We start from the raw sequence: 23,598 nt of genomic DNA on the forward strand, positions 1-23,598 counted from the left end.
ATCAATAAGAGCGATCACCACCTCTCTAGCCACCAACAGCAACTCTATGACCCCAAAAATCCCCAACAGTGGTCCCTATGTTTTCTTTTGAACCCCCCCTCCCAAAGAAGCAGCAGGTTGCTGGTTATGGAAGGGGTGAATCAATGTTGTTAGAGGGACAAATTACCTCTTGTGAAGCCAACCTGCAGTTCTTACATCTCTTGTCGCACTATAAATACCAGCACCTACTGATAACCGTTGATACTTATACACAGTAGCTCAAAAAAGAGCTAGGGGTTCTATTTATGATGGCCCTCGTGTAAATGGCACCAGTATTAGCTGTGGCAAGTTCTGCCTTTGGGCTTGCCATCCTGGGTTTCCGGTTTGTTAGCATGTCGTAAATGCATTTTATTACTCAGTTTAATCTATGCTTCCTAATATCAGATCTGTTCAATGTTTTAAAGGGGTAGTTCACCTTCCACTTTTTTCAGTTCCGTTGTTTTCAGATTGTTCACCAGAAATAGACTTTTTTTTAAATTGCTTTCCATTTTTTAAAGTTTAAAGTTCATGTCTATGGTGTTTGTCAGGCAGCTCAGTAATTCAGATGCAGATTCTGAACTGTTACAATTTTGCAACATTAAGGGGCACATTTACAAAGCTCGAGTGAAGGATTCGAATTAAAAAAACTTCGAATTTCGAAGTGTTTTTTGGGCTACTTCGACCTTCGACTACTACTTCGACTTCGAATCGAACGATTCGAACTAAAAATCGTTCGTCTATTCGACCATTCGATAGTCGAAGTACTGTCTCTTTAAGAAAAACTTCGACCCCCTACTTCGGCAGCTAAAAGCTACCGAAGTCAATGTTAGCCTATGGGGAAGGTCACCATAGGCTTGCCTGAGATTTTTTGATCGAAGGATATTCCTTCGAACGTTGTATTAAAATCCTTCGAATCGTTCGATTCGAAGGATTTAATCGTTTGATCGAACGAATAATCCTTCGATCGTTCGATCGCAGGATTTGCGCTAAATCGTTCGACTTCGATATTCGAAATCGAACGATTTTAGTTCCTAGTCGAATATCGAGGGTTAATTAACCCTCGATATTCGACCCTTCTTACATATGCCCCTAGGTTGATCCATTTCTCAGCAGCATCTGGAGTATTAGCAACTATTATATCAATTCTAACAGCTGTCTGTAATGAAACAACAGGGATTCTGCTCAGCAGGGACAAAGAGAAGAAATGTATCAAATAGATGTATTAATTAATAAAGCATTTAATTTTTCAACATCCAACCAACAAATTTATAGTAAAGGGATCATGCAAGCAGTTGATTTATCTTTGAGTTCGATCCCACTAAAATCAGGCAGAACAGATTCCCTTAAAAATAGCAGTCTGACCAATGTCACACGGAAGAAGTGGAATTATTTTTAGGCCTCTAAATGCTCAGACTGTGAATGTGCAGGCATGTTTATTATTGAACTTTAGCTTTTGTGAAGAGTACGAGCTGCCACTTTTAACCCTGTGTCACCAGATGTGGCAAATTGTGTGATTAAACATGCAGAAGTTGTTTTTAGATAATACTTAAACTATCTCCAAGTGCACACCACTATGTAAATGCAATCAAATTATGCCATACAATTACTTATTATAAAAAAGCAATATAAAACTGCAGAATAAAAATATCCCTTCTGAGAGTGTATGTTTAAAAGTTCCCTTGCATATAATCAGTAACTATATTTAGGTGACTATAATTAAATTTATAAAAAGTGACTGGGTTGAATCCAATGTATATATGTGTGTGCATATATATATATATATATATATATATATATATATATATATATATATATATATATATATATTATATATATATATATATATGCCAAACCGAATCCTGGATTCAGTGTATCCCTAATATATATATATATATATATATATATATATATATAATATATACTGTATATATTTGTAGTGGTCCGAGTATGTGCACACAGGTAATAACTAACCCCAGGAATAACTAAGCAATGAAACTAAGGGGGTTATTTATTAAACCTAAAAATTTTCTGGTCAGGTTTTTTGGGGCAAAATCTTTTTTTTTATGAAAAAAACCTCAAATTTTTCGAGATGCTGCAAAAAGTCTGAATTTTGAAAATCCGCCACCTCAGACTTGTCATGGTCCTGTACTGTATAAGTCAATGGGAGAGGCACCAATCTCAATTTGAAGTTATCATGGTCTGTGCTGGATTTAACCTGAAAATCCAACCTTTTCAGAGTTTTCTGGGAAAAAACTGAAAAAAATTGAGCGATTCAGGAAAAAAAGCCCAAAAAATTAGTACGATTCAAGTTTTTTCACGATCAGATTAAATCAGGTTTTTTTTATTAATAAATAAAAGCTAAAATCGGGCATGTGCATCGGTTAAGCTTTATTTTTTATTATTAATATTATGAGATAAATTCATATTTTAGTGGACATATAAAGACATCAAAACCTGCGCCATATTCAAAAGTGACATCATCACCCCATCCCCCACCATACATAAGCAATGGAAAAAAAAAACAAAAGCAAAAGTCTAAAGGGGTTATTCACTAAACCTCAACATATTCTGGTCAGGCTTTTTGGTGAAAGTCTGGCAATAGAGGAAACGGTCAGTAAAATCAAAAACGTAGTGAATTTGCTTAGTAACGCTCTTTCGCGGATTGCGTTATTATCACCATTTTATCATCATCAGGGTTCTTTTTAATTTAAGAAAGTGCTAGCAAAATACACAGAGCTTTATATTAATTTATAACAAACAAGTGTATTAAAATAATTTAACAAACAAGGGTTACATAAGAGCTTGCAATCTTAAAACAAGAGCTTACAATTAAGATCACAGACTCATAATGTCAGACAGATGCTACAACCAGGGAAAATTCTAAATAATTGCTACAGGGAATAAGACCTGGGCAAATTTAGTGCCTTTCATTTTGCGGTATGACTAGATGCTGGCCAGTTATACCTAACATAATAAGCCTAACCATAGGTTATACACCTATTCATTTCCTCGGGTAATTAATTGATTTACTACGTGAAACAATTATTTTTGCTTAGTACTATAACTCCATCACATTTGGACCATCCTCTAGATCTTGACTTTGAGCTTGGTGTGTAGATCTAAATCTCATTTTGTATTTGTCAAAGCCTTAATAATATGAGCCAAAACATTAGTTTTGCTCAGTTTCAGTTCTTGTTATTGGGAATGAAATATAAAATAAATTGACCTTTTTTTTTTTATTCTTGGTAACCCTGGTAACCCAGAGAAAACACACACACACTTCCGCACCCAGCACATTTCGTGGAACTACTGTGTGTGTGTATATATATATATATATATATATATATATATATATATATATATATATATATATAGAGTCAATGGTCTTTGTGCGATATATATATATATATATATATATATATATATATATATATATATATATATATAAATATATATACAGTACAGTGTATATATGTTACTGCATTCTTCCAAGAGTAAAGAATCTTTTTTGCTGTTGAAGTCAGAATTAATAGATATAACAAATGTCACATTAACTTGTGGTTGGCTGATTCTTTAAAGTGATAGGTGCCAATAACTGTGGTTACAAAGTCTTTAGGGAGATTTTTTTATAGTGAGATTTTACAGCATCACTGGCCCTCTATATTATCATGCACATATGTCAGCCTATGTGCTGCTTTCCAGAAAGTCAACATACAAGACAGCTGTGCCGTGTGCCAAAAAAAATATGAGACATACATGCGGTCTTATAAAAATGAGATCTGAAATATCAGAACTGAACGAAAACATAAATTAAAGTTACTAGGTATAGTTTGCCAAATGTTGCACTTTAATAACTGGCAGGGTACCAAAAGCTTTCTCTACGTTTCAAAGCCAGCAGATTCATGTAACTACAAATATAAAAACACATTTTTTCCTTTCTTGGGCCACTAATTTGGTTAAAGGATTAGAAATGAAGAGAGTGTTTGCTTTCTTTCATTTGGATGTGGAATTATTAGCAACACCTGCCATGTCTAAGAGTTTGTGTATATGTGTGTTCATATAAAACCCTATAATTACTCCCATCAAAGAAAACTGTAGCTCAATGAATTTCTCTAGAAGCATTTCAAAATGTGTCTACAGAAAGTTTGAAAAAGTATTTAGGGAATTAATGTCAGTCAGGATTAGTAAAACCATAATGCCTACATATCAAAGGCAAACAGTCATCGTGTTTGATTCTAATTTATCATCCTTGATTAACTCTCTACAGTAGTCCGAGTCTGTAGGAATACAGATCACATAACTATTTTCTTAAAACACATTTTTTATTTGTGAAGACTCCGGAACCTACAGGACTATTACAAATAGATTAACCTTATTTTCTTTCAGCAGCCAACTGTCAACTGTCAGTTTTGTGATTAAAGGTGTATAGCAAGTGCATAGGAATTAGGGATGCACCGAATCCAGGATTCGGTTCGGGATTCATGATTCGGCCTTTTTCAGCAGGATTCGGATTCGGCCGAATCCTTCTGCCCGGCCGAACTAAATCTGAATCCTAATTTGCAAATGCAAATTAGGGGTGGGGAGGGAAATTGCGTGACTTTTTGTCACAAAACAAGGAAGTAAAAACGTTTTCCCCTTCCCACCCTAATTTGCATATGCAAATTAGGGTTTGGATTTGGTTCGGTATTCGGCCGAATCTTTCACAAAGGATTCAGGGGTTCGGCCGAATCCAAAATAGTGGATTCGGTGCATCCCTATTACTATATTTTTGTATATTTTTAATGCAAAGCACAGGGGCATGTTTACATTGGGCTGTTAAGAAAAGATGCTTGATTAACAAGGAGCCTATTTGTAAACGTTTGTAAAACACAAAATGTACAGAATCGCTTCACAAAACTGAACACTGAGACATCTTTCTGTCTCTACAAAATTCTTTTCTGAAATATATGTGATGAGTAGAGTTACTTGTGTGCTGGTTGCATGGGACTAAAATTGTAGCATCCAACCCGCTAATAATGGTGTGAGTCCCTGGCTCAGACTTTTGCTAGAAATGCCCGATTGTATCATTCCTTCAAGGTAAAGCCTTCATAGAGATTATTCATAGAGATTCAACTGCCCAAAATACAGATTCACCCACATTTTTTGTCTAGTTTTTAAGCATTTGTTCAGAAAACTCCAGCAGTGTTCAAGCAGAAGTATGAAACAGTTAATCCACTTAGTAAACACACCAGTCAGCAGTGGAAAAGTTAAAGAGAGCCAGGCACACTGTACAGAGTAAATACATTATCAAGTTAATAGCCTGGTGTGGTTTCATATAGCCCTATCCAATAACAGCCAAGAACCAGACATAGATGCTAGGTTTAGTCTTGGGTTACCAGTTCAGTTTTCCAGCTGTTGGTTTCTCCTTCCCGTGCCAAGCCTCCATCCCCCCTGCTGGGAATCCCTCCCGTGAATAGTGCTCAGGACCTAATGTATTTGTGCACACCCCAAGGGCAGCACTTTATGATCTGTGATAGAACGCAAGCTCAGCTGGGGCAGCATGTCATAAGCACCACACGACTAGGCCAGAGCTTCTTTGCAAAAGTACTCATGAAAAACACAAGCAGAGCAATAGTTGTTTTTTTTAATATTTAAAAAATATTTTATTTGATTCTCATATTAAACAAATTAAATCAAAATGACAGAAAATTTTTTAATGCAGATAAACAAAAATACTGCATGCAACACAATAGCGTGTTATTATCATAAATGTATAACATTCAATGAAGAAATATAGAAACATTTTACAAAAACTAACTAAAATGAACTAAGCCAGTGGATATAAATGTAATAAAAAGAAAAGAAAGAAAAAGCCCATTAGTCCGGCATTCCAGACCAATAGTTCTTAATCCCATCCAGGCAGACTTGCTGGGCATGGTGCATACTGAATTCTTACTACTTATGTACTTGTGCTACAATTAAACAAAAGGTAACCCCTTCTCATGTAACTAAATTAGGAATTAAATGCATGAAGACAGCTTCATGGGCAGTTGAAAAAAATGGATCATAAAAAAAAAAAGATCACACACGCACATATCTATCTATCTATCTATCTATCTATCTATCTATCTATCTATCTATCTATCTATCTATCTATCTATCTATCATCTATCTATCTATCTATCATCTATCTATCTATCTATCTATCTATCTATCTATCTATCTATCTATCTATCTATCATCTATCTATCTATATATCTATTATCTATCTATCTATCTATCTATCATCTATCTATCTATCTATCTATCTATCTATCTATCTATCTATCATCTATCTATCTATCTATCTATCTATCTATATATCTATTATCTATCTATCTATCTATCTATCTATCTATCTATCATCTATCTATCTATCTATCTATCTATCTATCTATCTATCTATCTATCTATCTATTATCTATCTATCTATCTATCTATTATCTATCTATCTATCTATCTATATATATATAGTAATATGTGACCTATTAAAGAATCTTACTCAGTTTGTTTATACATATCAGTGAATATTGTCCTTGTACAGCTTTTCATTTGAGCCACCATTGTGATGGTTTGTGTTCTGCCTCAAAGATCACCTGACAGGAAATAATGCAGCTCATCATACCTCCCAACTGTCCCGTTTTTAGAGGGACAGTCCCCAGTGGCGTAACTAGATATTACTGGGCCCCACAGCAAATTATTTTTCAGGCCCCCAAAATGTTTTGGGGTTGACTTGTTTCTCCAATGTTTATTGAAATTTTATATGAATTAGGGCCCATGGGGCCCCTATACCTCCTGGGCCCCCCTGCAGCCGCATGGTCTGCTTCCTCTATAGTTACGCCCCTGACAGTCCCTCTTTTGACCACTCAACCGGCAGTCCCTCATTTGTACTGGAAAGTCCCGTTTTGCTCTGCACTGAACAGCCAGAAAAAGAAACAATGTTTCTAACTAAATTGGATTTAAGCCCAACCCCCTGGAATAAAAAGGAGTCCATAGGCTGGGGGAGGGGGATATATGCAGGGCCACATTAAGGGCTTATAGCTATGGAGCTGAAAATCAAAATGGAACATACACTATATACAAAAGAGTAATGCAAACAACAATCTACAAGCAAGTATAATGCATATACATTTGTATGTATGTATGCATATTTTTATTTCTGTAATGTTACTTGTATACTAGGGCTGTAGAGGTATGGGACCTGTTATCCAGAATGCTCGGGACCTGGATCTTTCCGTAATTGGGATCTTCATACCTTAAGTTACTAGAAAATCATGTACGGTAAACATTAATACACCCAAGTAGGCTGGTTTTGTTTCCAATAAGGATTAATTGTATCTTAGTTTGGATCAAGTAGACAATACTGTTTTATTATTGCAGAGAAAAAGGAAATCATTTTTTAAAAATTTGGATTATTTGGATAAAATGGAGTCTATGGGAAATGGGCATTCTGTAATTCTGAGCTAACGTGTTTCCAGATAACGGATCCCATACCTGTACTTAGAATACGTTGGGGACGATTACTAAGTAGGTGCATGAACTGTACATTTCATATAAGCAATATGAGAAATCCATTGAACTACGTGTGCGGCTGTATGCGTGGGGTCTGTCTCAGTAGGAATCGTTTTTCTTTTGTCACGCTCCACTTGTCTTCCTCAAGGTGAATTTAACACTTACTGATCTGTGTGAAGCTCCTGACTATGGATATTTTTGCTCAGTGCAAGCTATATTGCCTTGGCAAATACAAATGCAAAATCAGGGACTTTACATTTTTAAAGGGTAACTTTAACTAAGAAATATTTACTTGCACCTGTAAATAATGACAGCTACCACATAGAATAGTGTTATTCTGTAAAAATGCCATTGTAATGTTTGTACTTCCACTGAGATACTCTGGTTGAGTTTTTAAGGCCACACGAGGAGATTCGGGGAGATTTTGTCGCCTGGCGACTATTCGCCTTGTCTATTGAGCGACTATCTCTCCGAACTGCCTCAGCGTTTTTCCCCATAGGCTACAATGCAAAGTCGCCTGCGCTAATGCACAGGGAAATAGTCGCTCAAAAGACGAGGCGATTAGTCGCCAGGCGACAAAATCTCCCCGAATCTCCTTGTGTGGACTAGCCCATAAGGGGAAAACTCAAAATTTTAGAGGGAATAGAGATTTATTATGCCCCAAAGCTGCTAAAAATCTGAAAATACTCCAGCTAAAAACCTGTCATGGTCATGTAGAAGTAAGTGGCAGATGTCCCTGAAGATGTTTCCTGATCTGTGAAGGTTTTCGTACAATAATCTGAAAAAAATCAAATGATTTGGGCGTCAAACTCGAAAAATGCATACAATTTGGATTCACACGATTTTGTCTAGACATTCCCCGTACTGATTTCTTGATAAATGTAATAAATTAGTGGATGGGACTTAAGTCGACTGTGTATTAATTAAAAAACCAAAACGAGATAAATTCGAGTTTTAGTATATACCCCCCTAAATGTACTTACTGATGCTTGTTGCCTTACTTTCTTCCTTGCAAAAGCAACTATTCTGTCTTACTTTATGGCAGCAATTCAAGATATACATGTAGAAATGATTCTTGTGTAATAAAGTGGTGACAGTATCTCTCTTAAGAAAGAAAACTTGTCTTTTTATCGCTCAATTTGGCAGAGAAAGGGTTAGGATCAAAGCCTCCTGAGATGGAAATGTTATTCCTTCTATTTCTGCAGCTGCTTGTATTTAACAGAGCGGCGTGTGATATAAGGTGGTTCATTTAAGTGAAAAAATGTGGCAGAACAGACTTTTTGTTGGAGTTTCATGAGAATGAATTAGTGACAGCTTTTGTGGTTTTGCCCTGGTTCCATGTTTTTCACAGAAAGTAAAATAGCCTGAGGCCTTATCCCATGCATAGAGAATTCCAGAAATATTGGGTATAATATAGCGCTGGGAACAGCATCTGTTCTTAAGACCCAAACTATGTCTTGAAATGATAAGTTTCTGGCATGAGTACTTTTCCAGGAATCTGTTTATTTCTATGCAGTAAATAATGCCCCGATAGTACACTGGGGGATTTATTCTTTCACAGCAAAAACATTTCATGTACCAACCGAAGGACTACATCCTTGTACATGAGAAATCCAGCAAAACCTCCTTTCCATATGTGTGCTTTCAAGACTTGCATTCTAAGCATGGCTGATATCAATCCCTTATGTTGGTATGGTATACTACATGGTATACTAATACAGACAATCCTTCATTATGACTTCATATAATAGACTCCAATTAGGGGCATTACTTTTTGGGTGGATGGTAGTAACAATACTATAGCTAGGAATGACTGATAGCTCATTATCTCTCCAGAAGAAGCATGTATTTTCCAGTTGCTTAAGTTATGCAAATAATTTATTTTTATCTCAGTCTTAAAAAAACGACCTCATGCTTAGTAAGCTGTAGAGGATATCCCCTTATGACTACAGTCAATAACATCCCAACATCAAGATCTCCTCCTGGGACTCTTCAAATGATTTTGTTTTGGTCTTTGCAACCTCTGACAGTCAACGGGTCTGGATCTCCCTTATATTGTGATTACGCTTTCAGTACTACTGTAACATTATATAGTAGTGTATTTTAATTCTTTGGTTTTATACATATTTTCTACGTTGTAAGTATGCATTTGAGCATTTCTAAGTGGTGTCACAAACTGTGTTTACCATAGACAAAGCATTTCCCCTTCCTGAATGGGAAGCAGTGAAGTTTTTGACCATCTAACGGCAGACAAAATTCCCAGTGTGCCATAGGCCTAATAGTGGAACTGTTGCTGTTTGCAAAAACCAGTACTGAATGGAAAGTTTATTTTTTAGGCTAGATTTATGATATATTGCATAGATACATGAACCATATCTCACTGGCTTTTTGTAAAATTCACAATTCTCATGATTTAATACTCAAAGGAACCAATTTAATTTGACTGGTTAGTTGTAAGGAATCACTTGCACATGATTCTTGTAAAACTATTGTGCTTATGGGGCTGCATTTATACAGGTGTGCCATATTTTTAACTTTATAGAAACTGTAGGTAATTGGTGAGTTCTAAAAATCTGGGATAATCATACCAAAATTCAAACTGTTATATCACACAGGGGTTTTGACTGCCACTGTAATCAGGCTAAAAACAGAGCTGGACTGGTCAATATTCCCCTATCTGCCTGACATTGCTTTTCATAGTCAACTATAAGAAAATATCTGCTTAAAACACATGTAGCAGTAACAGATCCACCGCTACTTAATTTTGGCCATTCAGAATACTGTTCCACTAGCTATAGGTGTAAACGGGACGTGTGCCATTCATGCATGTTCTTCCACATGACCATTGTCAAATGATTTTAGCCTTCTTTATACTGGGATGAATACGAATAACCATTTAGAACTTCTATGATCACAAGCATTATTTTTACAATTACATTTTTTTGTGTCAAAATAGACATTTTTTCTGTTTGTCAGGTTTCTTTGAAATCAAGTGACCTTGGGACATCTGCAGGGGAAATAGAACAACTGATCAAAAAGCATGAAGCATTTGAAAAGCTATTTGCATCCCAAGAGGAAAAGGTAAGGAGAAGCACCAGAGCTCCACCATGAAACAGAGGACGCCCATCTGGAAAACAATTTTTTGTGTGATATACACATAGATATTCTGAGACAATTAGCCTTCGTTGACTGTTTGTTTTGTTGATTTTGAATTACTTGCAGTGATCGATGTAGATAATGAAGTCTCGGTAAAAGGCGGAATTGCAAATTATCTCAGAACATCACTTTTTTTAAGCAGGCTAGCGTATTCAGTCCAATATTTAAAATATGTTTTCCATTAGAGAATACTCTTCCAATCAGTTTTCTATCAGAGAATAGTCTTCCAACAGTGGCATCATGTATTCTGTTGGATTCAATATTACAGTATAGAAGTGACTGACAACGTTTTTGACATTAATTGCAAGTGCAAAGTAGGGAGCACCTTCTATCTCAACTGGAACATTGCTCAGCCTTATAGACATAGACATGAATGTGCCTTGATGAGGGATCTCCCTGCTCAGAATGCTAGCGGTTATGGAAAACACTGCCCTGCAGTGTGACCTTCTGTATCTCACAAACACACAATTGGCTGTCTACTGTTCTTCACTATCAAAATATTGTGTTTATTTTTCAGTTCAGAGTTGGTATTCCACTGTGCACAGCGCATGGGTGTTAATGTGGGCAACCCTGCTGTGGGTAAAATCATATCTTCATTTTCCAAACTATTATGGCTTCTTCACTTCATCACTTTTTCCACACAGACACATTTCTATGCCAGGAAAATATAATTCACCAGTATTGACATTTTGTATATCTGTTTCAGGTGGTGTCCTTACAGGATCAGGCTGCCAAGCTTCAAGACAGCAGCAGGAGGCCAGAGAGAGAGCAGATACAGCAAAAACTAAGATCTGTACTGGAGAGAAGGAGGAAAGTGAAAGATCTCAGCCAGGCTCGGAAAGAAGAGTTGAATACTGCACTGCTGCTTGCTCTCTTCTACCAAAACCTTACAGAAGTAATGGCAAATTCAGACTATTTTAGAAAGCTAAAATGTGGTTCGGTTATGGAATGTGCAAAGATACCATTACTCTTTTAACTGACAAGACCTTCATTGTCATATTTATCAAAGGAGAAAAGAAAAGCTCACCACAGTTCATCCAAGGCAAATCTCACACCGCTCTATTTACTTGTTGGGGCATAGTTTTCAAAGGGTGAAAATAGGCCAACATTTTTTACAAGTGGATAGAGAGCAACGGAAATTCCCCTTTAGTGAACTGTGGTAAACTCTATTTTGAGCTCTACGTGCTGTTTTCAGAGTAAACTATCTTTGTATAATATATTTAAAGCCAAGATATCTGAAATAAGATCCAAAAATAAATCTGTAACACAGCCACCATGTGTTTAAAATAGTGTCAGATTAATTTGCACTTCTTTTCATTAAAACTACTCATCACATATGGCTATAAATTCACAGGACCTGCCCTTCCTTACACTGCAGTAAGCCTACACACATTACACCATGTGACCGGTGGCAGGTTGATACCATGTTTCCAGGAACTGAAAGTTCTGTCAGCAGGGACAATATGTACTGTGGACTTGTATACTGTTCTACTAAACTATCAGTGGATTTTGGGCTTATGGTGCTGGAAGATCTCTGCCCACAGCTGGACTGGTCTTCCAGAGCCCTCCAGGAGAGTGACGCTGACCTTAATCTAATAGTTGCACAGTTTTAATAGTCTGTACTCTATAAAGTAGAGTTAAACATATTTACAATTGAATATCTCTAATAGAGCTCATTTAAAGCTGGGCCCTACATTGCACCTCGCCACCCCCCTGTGCAATGAAGTGCATTGAATAACACCCACCTATGTATGCAGGACCTGTTGCTGTTACATACAAGAGACACAGAATATGGACAAGCTGCAAACTTTCCTGGCATCTTGGATGATGCAGGGGCAATTTTATATTATTGGCAGCATTTTGTTTGCACCCAGTGTTAACATACATAACTCAGCCCTCTCAGGAAAATTCCCAATCTGTGCTGCTAACTTTTTTCATTGATTTATTTAAATCCAAGCAACTGGTGCATGTATCTTTAAAAGCCCCCTTCTCATCATTACTTTTCTCTCTTGGCAGGCACAGTACTGGATCAACGAGCGCATGCAGAAACTGGATGATACCACTCACCAGCAAGGCCCCATGGACCTGCAGAGCAAACTAAAGTTGCTTCAAAAGCATCAGGTGTTTGAGGCGGAAATCCTGGCTCATGAGAAGAACATCCAAGATGTTACAGAGGTGATTTAATTAATAGCCTTTATTTATCACTTTAATGAAAATAACAAATAATTATGGTATTCTAAAAATGTGCTTCTGTGTGGCTCCTTGTTTGTGGCCTACTTCTCTGTGTGCATTTTAGGTTTGTGGTTACAAGGACTGAAATAATGTCATGAATGGGTAATGTGCTCAGGTTGTTAACATGGGGATTATGTGTTTGCTTGTGTGCAGAAAGGAAACTCACTGCTGTCTCAGCACCACCCAAAGTCTACAGAGATTCGCCAGAAGAGCCGAACACTGCATGAAGAATGGGAAAAACTTAAAAGGGCAGTAGCTGCTCGTGGTAAAATGCTGGAGGACAACAGGGACTTTTTGGAATTCCTACAAAAAGTTGACCAGGTGGAGGCTTGGATCAGAGAGAAGGTATGGCATCTCCTAGGTCTATTAAGCAAAACCGTTTTGGATAACGTTTCCATTTAATTTCTGTAAATTCTGCATGATAAAGCCCCTATGCACATTCATTCTTTTTCTTTTGTATTTGTAATATACGGAATTCTCCCTATAATCCTTTGTTAAAATATATGGAAGGCTGTAAAATTACAGTAAATTCATATATAGTGAAATGATACAGAAAGACCTCAGTAGGTGGCATTATTGTGCTATACAGCAGAGCCAATGATGCTGAGCAGGAGTTTTGATTCGCCAAAAAAGAATACTTTGATGCAATACATTTGTCATTATTAGGACTACAAATACCCTAAACCAATCTATAAATATTAAACCAGCTGTTTTTTTGTCTTTTTAGGAAGTGATGATCAATGTTGGTGATGTGGGTGGAGATTATGAACATTGTCTACAGCTAATAAGAAAGCTGAATGAGTTTCGGGGAGCAGGCTCTAGTGTAAGACTCTTTTCCTGCTGTTTTTTTGCCTTCCTTCTTTTGATTGGTATACATTCATCTAGTTGAATGCAAGTTATCTTCTGCTTTAAAGTCCCATCTACATTTCACACTTCTGCCATCCCCAGGCTCTCCATTACCACTCTGGCTTTCTCCGCAGTATATTATAAATGTCTTTTTTCCATCCCAATTTGTAGTCTGTTCACCCCACTCACATAGATACACCTCACTTTTTTCTCCCACCTCAATAGTTGCACCAGCGCCCATGCAGCAAGATTCTCAAAGACACTGCCTGTTGGCACGGTTTCCCAACGTTAGGCAACACTAGCGTGAATTACACTCTTTCCTAAACATATAGTATTACTATAACATGCAGAACGAGAATTACCTATGAGACAAATTGGCCTCTAGGCTATGATTTCTGGGAAAAAAACTCTTTTGGGAAAAAGTATCCTTAATAAAAAGCCCTTCTCCTTTCCATTATTATGAAAAAAAGATGTAGGCTTAGGATCAGACATATCCAGAACCTTTAATATACTCTCCTCTGATCTGACTGGAATAGATTAGACCAGGGAACTCCAACTTGAGTATCTACACTATACAGTGCATATCAAGCTCAGTAAAATAAGAATGCTATCACCAAATATTGTATTATTTATATTGTAGGACATGACTGTGGATGATGCGCATATAAAAGATATCAATGCATTAGCCACAAGACTCGAGAGACAAAATAAAGAAGAGGTCAAGACAATTTCCTTGAGGAGGCAACAATTAAATAATAAGTAAGTGTCCTACTTTACCCTGTTCGGAACAAGAAAATCCAATGTGATAGCAATACTCTAATCCAGGTTTTTTTATGCAATCTGCAGTTTGCATGTAATATTCTTTGTCATTGTAGAATTTCAGCTTTATACTGAATATCTCTTGGATAGTGATGTACGTTTTGTGTATTAATGTGGAATTTAAGAATCTAGACATAATTTGTTAGTTAATCAATACTGTAAAATAATTAAATCAGTTGTATAGGAACTAGAACTTAATATTGGTAATATTAATGTGTGGAGCTGATTCCTTTACCTCTTTTTGTGGTGATACCTCAAGGCACTATCCTTGTCCCCCTGTTAATTTCTCGGTGGTCTTCTTCCCTTGGCCTAATAATCAATTCATTTGCCTTTCAATACTACCAAGCATATTTATAAAACACTGAAAGGACAGTTCAGTCACCGCAGTTTGCCAATAACTCCATGGCTCTGTGTTTACTTGTATTTATGTTTTTCGAGTTCTCCTCTGTAAAACTTTGGTGAACTGTCCTTTCACCATTTAATAAATATACTCTCACATTTACATTTATTTATGTTATAATAATAATAATAATTCAGATTAATCTCCTCACTATGCTTGGATATTCTATGGGTACCTTAAATGAAATTTGTGTTGAGAGAGATATGGTTCTTTACTCTCACCCACATCCAAAAGTCACACAAATCTGTATTACAGTTAACTCCACAATCATCACTTCTCACCAGAACCAGTGCCTTGTGTTTACCTTTGATTCTGCCATCTATTTCACTCCTTATATTCAATAAATATCTAAATCATATTACTTTTACTTAAGGAATATTTCTAAAATGCGTCAGTTCATCACACAACCACCAGTGTTCTTATCATTCTCTTAGCATGTCTTATATTCACTACTGTAATTCTGATTGGCCTTCCCTTTCACTGACTGTCACCACTCCAGGCCATAATGAATACTGTCTCAAGGCTTATACACATCACCAACTACTCCTCCTCTGCCATGCACTAGCAATCCTGACACTACCTTCCACTACCATTCAGGATACAATTTAGACTAATGTCTCTTAAATTAAAAGCCATTCTCAGCTTTGCCTCACCCTAGATTTGTGAACTTGTCTCCAAGCAGTGCTGGGCCTAGCGTAAGTGGCACCCAAGGCATGCCTGCCCACCGACAATTGCACCCTTCTCCACAGTGAAGTGAGTGAGTGAGCAGGCCATAGGGAAATGATATGTGTGGTTGGATGAAGGATTCAATGCATGATGGTCACGAGTGAAAACTCGCCCGCTTATCACATTGCCAGGCAGTGAGACACATGCTTCTTCTGCCTACCCCAAGTTCTGGCCCTGTCTCCAAGTATTTACCACCCCACTCATAAGACACACAATCAGCTTCTCAATACCTCTCTTCACATACTGCATGCCTTCTCTGCAATTTCCTTCCATATTCCATTAGACTTACCCTCCAGATTTCAAACAGTTTCTTATGTTTTATGGAGGAGATTCCATATACAGTAGGCATTTGTTTGCCAATAGAGAAACCCTCTAGACTACTACATACAGCTCCTATTGAATCCAGTGGGTAGCTCCACAGGCAATTCTCCATCTGCAGAGAAATGTTACATGAGACATTAGCCTTCAGACATATTTCTTTAGAGAAGCTTAGGGGCACATTTACTAAGGGTCGAATATCGAGGGTTAATAAACCCTCGAATTCGACCCTCGAAGTAAAATCCTTCAAATTCAAATATCGAATTCGAAGGATTTTACTGCAAAAGCGTTGATCGAATAAAAATCGATTCGAACAATTTTAAGCGATCGATCAAAGGATTTTTCTTCGATCAAAAAAAGGGGAAGTTCCCCATAGGCTAACATTGTACCTCGGTAGGTTTAAACTACCGAAGTATGTAGTCAAAGTTTTTTTTAAAGAGTCAGTATTTCGGCTATCGAATGGTCGATGGTCGAACGATTTTTAGTTTGAATCGGAGTGGAAGGTCGTAGTAGCCTATTCGATGGTCGAAGTATCCAAAAAAATACTTCGAAATTCAAAGTTTTTTTCATTCGAATCCTTCACTTGAGCTTAGTAAATGTGCCTCTATGTCTCAGTATTTTTTAGCTATGTCTTCACTCTTTCATTTGCCAGAAGACATTACACCCAGTATGTAAAAGGCTGAAAAAGCTGTATAATTTGTTATTAGGTTTTTAATGCAATGTATCATGCTGAAATTTCTGCATTGCTACTTTGTGGAGATGAAACTGAGAATGAGGTATCTGTATAAAAGTGAACATTTGCATAAGTGCACAGTATTTTTCACACTAGCCATTTATATGTGACTAATTCCCAAACTGGATTTTTTGTTCCTTGTACCTATTATTGTGATTTGAACTTTGCTAGCCAGCATAGAATGTTTGTTAACTCCTTTACGTTGTCTCCTATTTTCCATTAGATGGAACAGTTTCCACGGGGACCTAAATAAATACCGCAAAGCTCTAGAGGGAGCACTAGAGGTTCACTCATTGATTCGTGAAATTGATGACGTTAATGAGAGAATAAGTGAAAAGGTATGGGAATATATTATGAGTTGAAAAATGCTAAATATGTATAATGGAACTCACTGTCATAGCACAGTATTGCAATTTACTGTATACTGTTATATAAATTTGGTTCACATATATTTACATACATTTTTGATTGTCCAATTTTTCATAAAATTAACAAATATTCAATAATCATTTTAGGGATAAATTTTAAGCAGAAGGATGGCTGCTCCTTTTTATATATCAAACAAAATCCAGCAGCCTTTAGTACAGACAAAAAAAGGAAATTAAATATTGTAACCCTCTACTTTGCAATCATTTGCTTTTCCTTTACAGTTTAGAATAATGCATAGCATATGTGAAGCAAGTGAAGGTGTTATTTACATTAACACAATACAGCAGTGTACCACAATTACTTCCCGTTATTTTGCAATAGCTGAGCTCCGTGTGAGCATATAGTACTGTAAGAGATGTAATGAGTTATCTCTCTCTACTATGAGGAAATATTACCTATGCCTTGTAGTTCTTGTTCCCTAGTCCATAATAGGGGAGGAAGCACGTTACTTTGTCTCTTTGGACTCCACTCTGTAGAGGAAGGAGATCCTGCTGAATAGTCTGGGGCAGGAGACCTAAGTAATAAAATGAAGCCCTAATGTAACCATCGCCTTAAAGAAGAGCTAAAGCTTAACTAAAGAAGTAGGCTAGAAATGCTGTACATTATGTTTTGGGCTTCTGTACCAGCCCAAGGCAACTACACCCCTTTAGTACTGTGCTTCCAAAGTTGCCCCAGTAGCTCCCCATCTTCATTTCTGCTGATTTTACTGCACATGCTTTGGGCTGCTGTCAGTTATTGAGCTTGGGGATACACTCACAATATACTGTACATATAGAATATAACTTTCACAATATAAGACTGATTATAGTAATTAATACAGATTATTGGTAAATGGCAACACAGTGCAACTGGCATCAGAATTTAATAATCAGCCCTGTAGCATCAGCTTATATTAAAGGCTAACCTCATTTTTCTGCTTGATAATTTGCAATGACCCCTAAGCTTAGCCTCTCAACAGCTGCTCAGAGCCCACTGAGCATGTGAGTGTCACAGACACTTTCCAAGATGGTGACCCCCTGTGACAAGTTTGAAGTCCTGGATCATTGCTGCTATTGACAAGCTGAAACTTTAGGCTGATGCAATTAGTGCAGTATATAAAATATGGCATTTTTAGACACATTCATTTTTAGGGTTTTTGTAATCCTTTAATGAAGTCAGGCATAAGGGACTCCGAGAATGAAGTAAAAATAGTGGCAAAGCTTCTGCTATAGAGTGCACAAGGAGTGTTAGACAGACAGAGGGGCTCATTTATTAACACTGGGCAAATTTGCCCATTGATAAATGACCCCCAGTGTGAGCTAGTAAGAATAGCTTTGTGCTCCATCAAGTAGACTTTATTATGCTGTGTAAAATGAAATTCGCAAAAAAAAAAAAAACAACTGTGTAAAATGCTGTATAAAATAAATGGCGAGTTTATCAAGGTGTGTTTTATTTTACACCATGCGAATGCCAGATTTCCTGAAATTCGAAATGGAACAGCACCACTTGTCCCTTAAAGAAATGATAATGCCTTTATTGTATAATTTTATAGGGCATTACAGTGACGTTTCAAGCTTTATAAAGGACCAAGTTTGGCCCGAAATGTCGCTGTAATGCCCTATGAAATTATACAATAAAGGCATTTTAATTTCTTCAAGGGACAAGTGGTGCTGTTCCATTTCAACTTTGTGTTTATAATATTGGAAAGTGGCCATTGGGGAACCTGCACTACGTTAAGAATTGAAGTGTTGTTGTGCTGACTACTTTTTGTTTGAACGCCAGATTTCCTGCCATTATTTTACATTGCTTCAGACCTTTGTAAGAAAGTTCCAGCTGAAATCAATCTAAGAAAAAATGACGAAGAATGGTGGTGTGTGGCGAATTATCCTACTGTTTTTTTTTACACCACATAATAAATCTGCCCCTTAATGTAATCTCTTGGTGCACCCTTTGTGGAAATGGGTTCACTAGCAGAAGAAACCAGTGGTGTAAAAAATATTATGTTCTTGAATATTTGTTTAATAAAGGAAGTAACTTTGTTCTTGCTGGTTAAGAACCCCTGGCACCCAAGTCTCTTTGTGAAAATGAATGTATTGAGCATTATAGCAACGGGAAACAGTTTGCTTATCACTTTTTCCTCATATTTTCTGGCTTCCGTTACAATGGGAACATTGAATGACAATAATGTATGTAATAAAAATAGTAGGGATTTACAGGTACTCTGTTTATGATCACTGAATGCCAAGCTGCTCTCCCATGCCAAAGTACAATATTTTGGAGGTTTCCAACATTACTTTTTTGAGTTGTCTAAAAGAGCTTGTTCATCTTTAAATAAACTTTTAGTATGATGTAGAGAGTGATGTTCTGAGACAATTTACAGTTTGCAATTTCAGTAATCTGGTTGCTAGGGTCCAAATTACCCTAGCAACAATGAATGGATGTAAACAAGAGACCGGAATATGAATAGGAGAGGGCTGAATAGAAAGATGAGTAATAAAAATTAGCAAAAACAATTTATAAATATTCTTTTTTGCAAACATTGCTTAATTACATAGTTTCATAGTTAAATCAGGTTGAAAAAAGACCATCAAGTTCAACCCCTCCAAATAAAAACTCAGCATCCATATATACACCCCTCCATACTATCACATAAATGATATATACCCATACCTATACTAACTATAGAGTTTAGTATCACAATCGCCTTTGATATTATGTCTGTCCAAGAAATCATCCAAGCCATTCTTAAAGGCTTTAACTGAATCAGCATCACAACATCACCCGGCAGTGCATTCCACAACCTCACTGTCCTGACTGTGAAGAACCCCCTACGTTGCTTCAAATTAAAGTTATTTTCTTCTAGTCTGAAGGGGTGGCATCTGGTACGGTGATCCTCTTTATGGGTAAAAAGGTCCCCTGCTATTTGACCCCTCGCAAGCGCCTTTTTTCCAGAGAAAACAACCCCAACCTTGACAGTCTACCCTCATAATTTAAGTCTTCCGTCCCTCTAACCAGTTTAGTTGCACTTAGTCTCTGCACTCTCTCCAGCTCATTTATATCCCTCTTAAGGACTGGAGTCCAAAACTGCACTGCATACTCCAGATGAGGCCTTACCAGGGACCTATAGAGAGGCATAATTATGTTTTCATCCCTTGAGTTAATGTCCTTTTTTATGCAAGACAGAACTTTATTTGCTTTAGTAGCCACAGAATGACACTGCCCAGATAACAACTTGTTATCTACAAAAAACCCTAGATCATTTTCATATAAGGAAACTCCCGAAACACTGCCATTTGGTATATAACTTGCATATATATTATAAATTGCATTCTAATAGAATAAAATGGAAATAATATACGAAGCATGGAGGCGATGGGCTTAAAGACAACCCTATCATATATTGTAGCAACTGTGTGCTATGTGTATGTTCAGAAACATTTGGTTTTATTTTATGACTAACTGTATAGTTACACTGCAGCCTTATGGGATTTGTACTACTTTTCTTACAATACATTGGTTTCTGATTGCAGATGTGAATGTATGCTTCTCTATGGTAACAAAAGTTTTCCAAAACAGATCAAATAATCAGTGCCATATAGTTGAATGTCAGAAATGTATATTTTTGTTGAGTTAGTTTACTCCGGTTATAACATTTTTCCTTACCACCTTTGCAACTGTTGTTCTTCAGAGTGTGCTTATGCAGTCCCTTGATTATGGCAAAGACGTGGAGAGCGTTGAAAATTTGATCCGCAGACATGAAGAAACTGAGAGAGACATCAAGGTCATTCAGGCTCAAAAAGAGGTACTGAATTCAAGCAGATGACTTGAAGCGTGGTAAAGTCTATATTTCAGGCCTAGAATATGCTACGGATCAGTCTACCTGCGGCCAAGGAGTTAAATATTTAAAAGATTGAGCCACAGTCTGTGCTGCTGTTTATTATCCATTTCCTTCTTTTATTGGGCCCTGATCCATATTATTCTCAGAAAAAAGTGTATACTTGCCAAGTGGCTTCATGAACTAAAACTCTTTCTTTAATATAAATATTCCCTTGCAGCACTTGCATCAAGAAGCCAACCGCCTGTCCAAAAAGAATCCGTCAATGAGCGAACGTCTGACCTTAAAGCAAAAAGAAATGGCAGACAACTGGCAGAAGCTCCAGATCCAAGCTCAGGAACGGTACAAAATAATCTGCACTTTACTGAAGGACAAACTATGTTTTTATATTTAACGACTCCATGAAAATCTGTTTGAGCAATCATTTCTATAAAGAGTATACATTACTAAATATAATGTGTCTTGCATCATAAGGACGGCCTAGAATATAGGAACATTAATAGAAACACCTTACATAATGTCTGAATCCTAGGATTTGTTTCCCACTGATATATTGCACTACAGGTATGGGATCTATTATCCAGAATGCTCAGAACCTGGAGATTTCTGGACTAATTGGATGTCTGCTAAAACATTTAAACATGTATATATATATTTATTTTAAAGTACGTTTTATAATATCTGATAGATATTGATCAATTTTATTGGTTTTCAGGAGGAAGAAACTGGACTCTTCTTACCATTTACAAAGGTTTAACACAGATTTGAGAGAGTTAATGAACTGGATGCAAAAACTGCAAGTCATCATTGATGGTAGTGTTTTACCAAAACACCTCAATGAAGTTGAAGCTAGATTTGGTGAACATCAGGAAAGAAAGGTACGGTATATGATTACATTTTGAATATTAAACTTAGCATTTTACATTTATTTGTATTTTAACTGCTCAAATGTACATTATTTTAAGGCTACCCACTCATAAAAAAGGATGAATCAATCTTGTTAACTCAGAATACAGGAAAATGATTACAGTGTACAGTAAATCTAGAACATACACATACCAGAACACACTAAGTTCATGATGGCATGCTCTTAAATCTCTAAAATACTAGTTATATGTGGCATAATGTATCGTTTACTAGACATTGTATAATATTATGTTAGAGTCACAGATTATAAAGAGAGGATTAGAAAAGTACCCCGTCTGTAACAATTAAATTAATATCTAGTGATAGATTAGTTCCCTACCATTAAGATTAGTAATTAACTTAAATTAAAGTGCAGTGCGTGCCTAATCATTTCGTTCATCAACAATTTTGAGTAAAAACCAATCACTTCCCAGACCAATTAATTTGAGCACTGACCTTCTGACGGTAGTCAGCCCCCGTTTGTAACTATTGAGATCTTGTTTTTTTGTTGCGATAAAAGATTTATTTTTCTTTTTTTTATTTACTAGAGTCACAGATTATGTCACTTCTGTTTTTATAGAAATCACAAAAATTCATGTGGTTACTTCGAAATTCCATTAAAATTTTCACTAGAGAATTTATTCCATAAACATAGAATATATAAGGAGCCATGTAGCCTGTTGATTCATGTTATTTAGGTCAGAGGCTTCTTACTATTTTTGTTATAATTTTATAGCATCTGTTAATTTTAGTTCATTTAAGTCCGTGTTGTTATTGTTAAAATGTCCTTTTTATTATTAAAAACGGTAGCATTATTTTTTCTCAAAATGGTGCAAGTAAAAAGGACTCTTTCCTTCCATGAATTTTAATCAGCAAAATGTATCCATATTCAAACATTTATATGTTATGCTTAACTACTGGTGGGGGTTTCTGATTTCCTGTAGATTATTACTTAAATGTAAAGGAAAGGTTCTGCAAAAGAGGAACCGTAATTTTATCTAGGCCATAGGCCACAGTGATTTTATCTAGAGCATAAGGTCATGCATGTTCTCTCATTGGCTTTACTAAGAGACTAATTGAACTTTCTGTACTAAAAGAGTATTTGTCTTTTGAAAACACTTCCAAGTATTCATTTTCTTTTCGATCCTGCATGCTGTAATGTCTGTCTACATACAGGTGGTTAGTTTTAAGGTGAAGTCATTGAGAGATGTGTGGGCTTCACACATGGAATGCTACCATGAACATATAGTTACATAGTTAAATCAGGTTGAAAAAAGACCATCAAGTTTAGCCCCTCCAAATGAAAACCCAGCATCCATACACACACCCCTCCCTACTTTCACATAAATTCTATATACCCATACCTATACTAACTATAGAGTTTAGTATCACAATAGCCTTTGATATTATATCTGTCCAAGAAATCATCCAAGCCATTCTTAAAGGCATTAACTGAATCAGCGTCACAACATCACCTGGCAGTGCATTCCACAACCTCACTGTCCTGACTGTGAAGAACCCCCTACGTTGCTTCAAATGAAAGTTCTTTTCTTCTAGTCTGAAGGGGTGGCCTCTGGTACGGTGATCCACTTTATGGGTAACAAGGTCCCCTGCTATTTGTCTATAATGTCCTCTAATGTACTTGTAAAGTGTAATCATGTCCCCTCGCAA

The 23,598-nt window shown here is 36.6% G+C and overlaps 1 protein-coding gene across 1 annotated transcript in view; it reads left to right on the forward strand.

Annotated features, from left to right (window-relative positions):
* The window catches only part of sptbn5.L (spectrin, beta, non-erythrocytic 5 L homeolog), a 149,759-nt gene that overhangs the window by 95,844 nt on the left and 30,317 nt on the right, over window positions 1-23,598 (forward strand). The window contains exons 34-43 of the mRNA XM_041573253.1: window positions 10,525-10,629; window positions 11,411-11,599; window positions 12,721-12,879; window positions 13,090-13,281; window positions 13,664-13,759; window positions 14,423-14,541; window positions 17,002-17,116; window positions 20,875-20,988; window positions 21,242-21,363; window positions 21,737-21,899. Coding sequence (XP_041429187.1) covers window positions 10,525-10,629; window positions 11,411-11,599; window positions 12,721-12,879; window positions 13,090-13,281; window positions 13,664-13,759; window positions 14,423-14,541; window positions 17,002-17,116; window positions 20,875-20,988; window positions 21,242-21,363; window positions 21,737-21,899 — 1,374 coding nt within the window. The remainder of the gene's footprint in view (window positions 1-10,524; window positions 10,630-11,410; window positions 11,600-12,720; window positions 12,880-13,089; window positions 13,282-13,663; window positions 13,760-14,422; window positions 14,542-17,001; window positions 17,117-20,874; window positions 20,989-21,241; window positions 21,364-21,736; window positions 21,900-23,598) is intronic.

This window comes from Xenopus laevis, chromosome 8L (assembly GCF_017654675.1).
Source record: "Xenopus laevis strain J_2021 chromosome 8L, Xenopus_laevis_v10.1, whole genome shotgun sequence".
In the NCBI taxonomy this organism is placed as follows: domain Eukaryota; kingdom Metazoa; phylum Chordata; class Amphibia; order Anura; family Pipidae; genus Xenopus; species Xenopus laevis.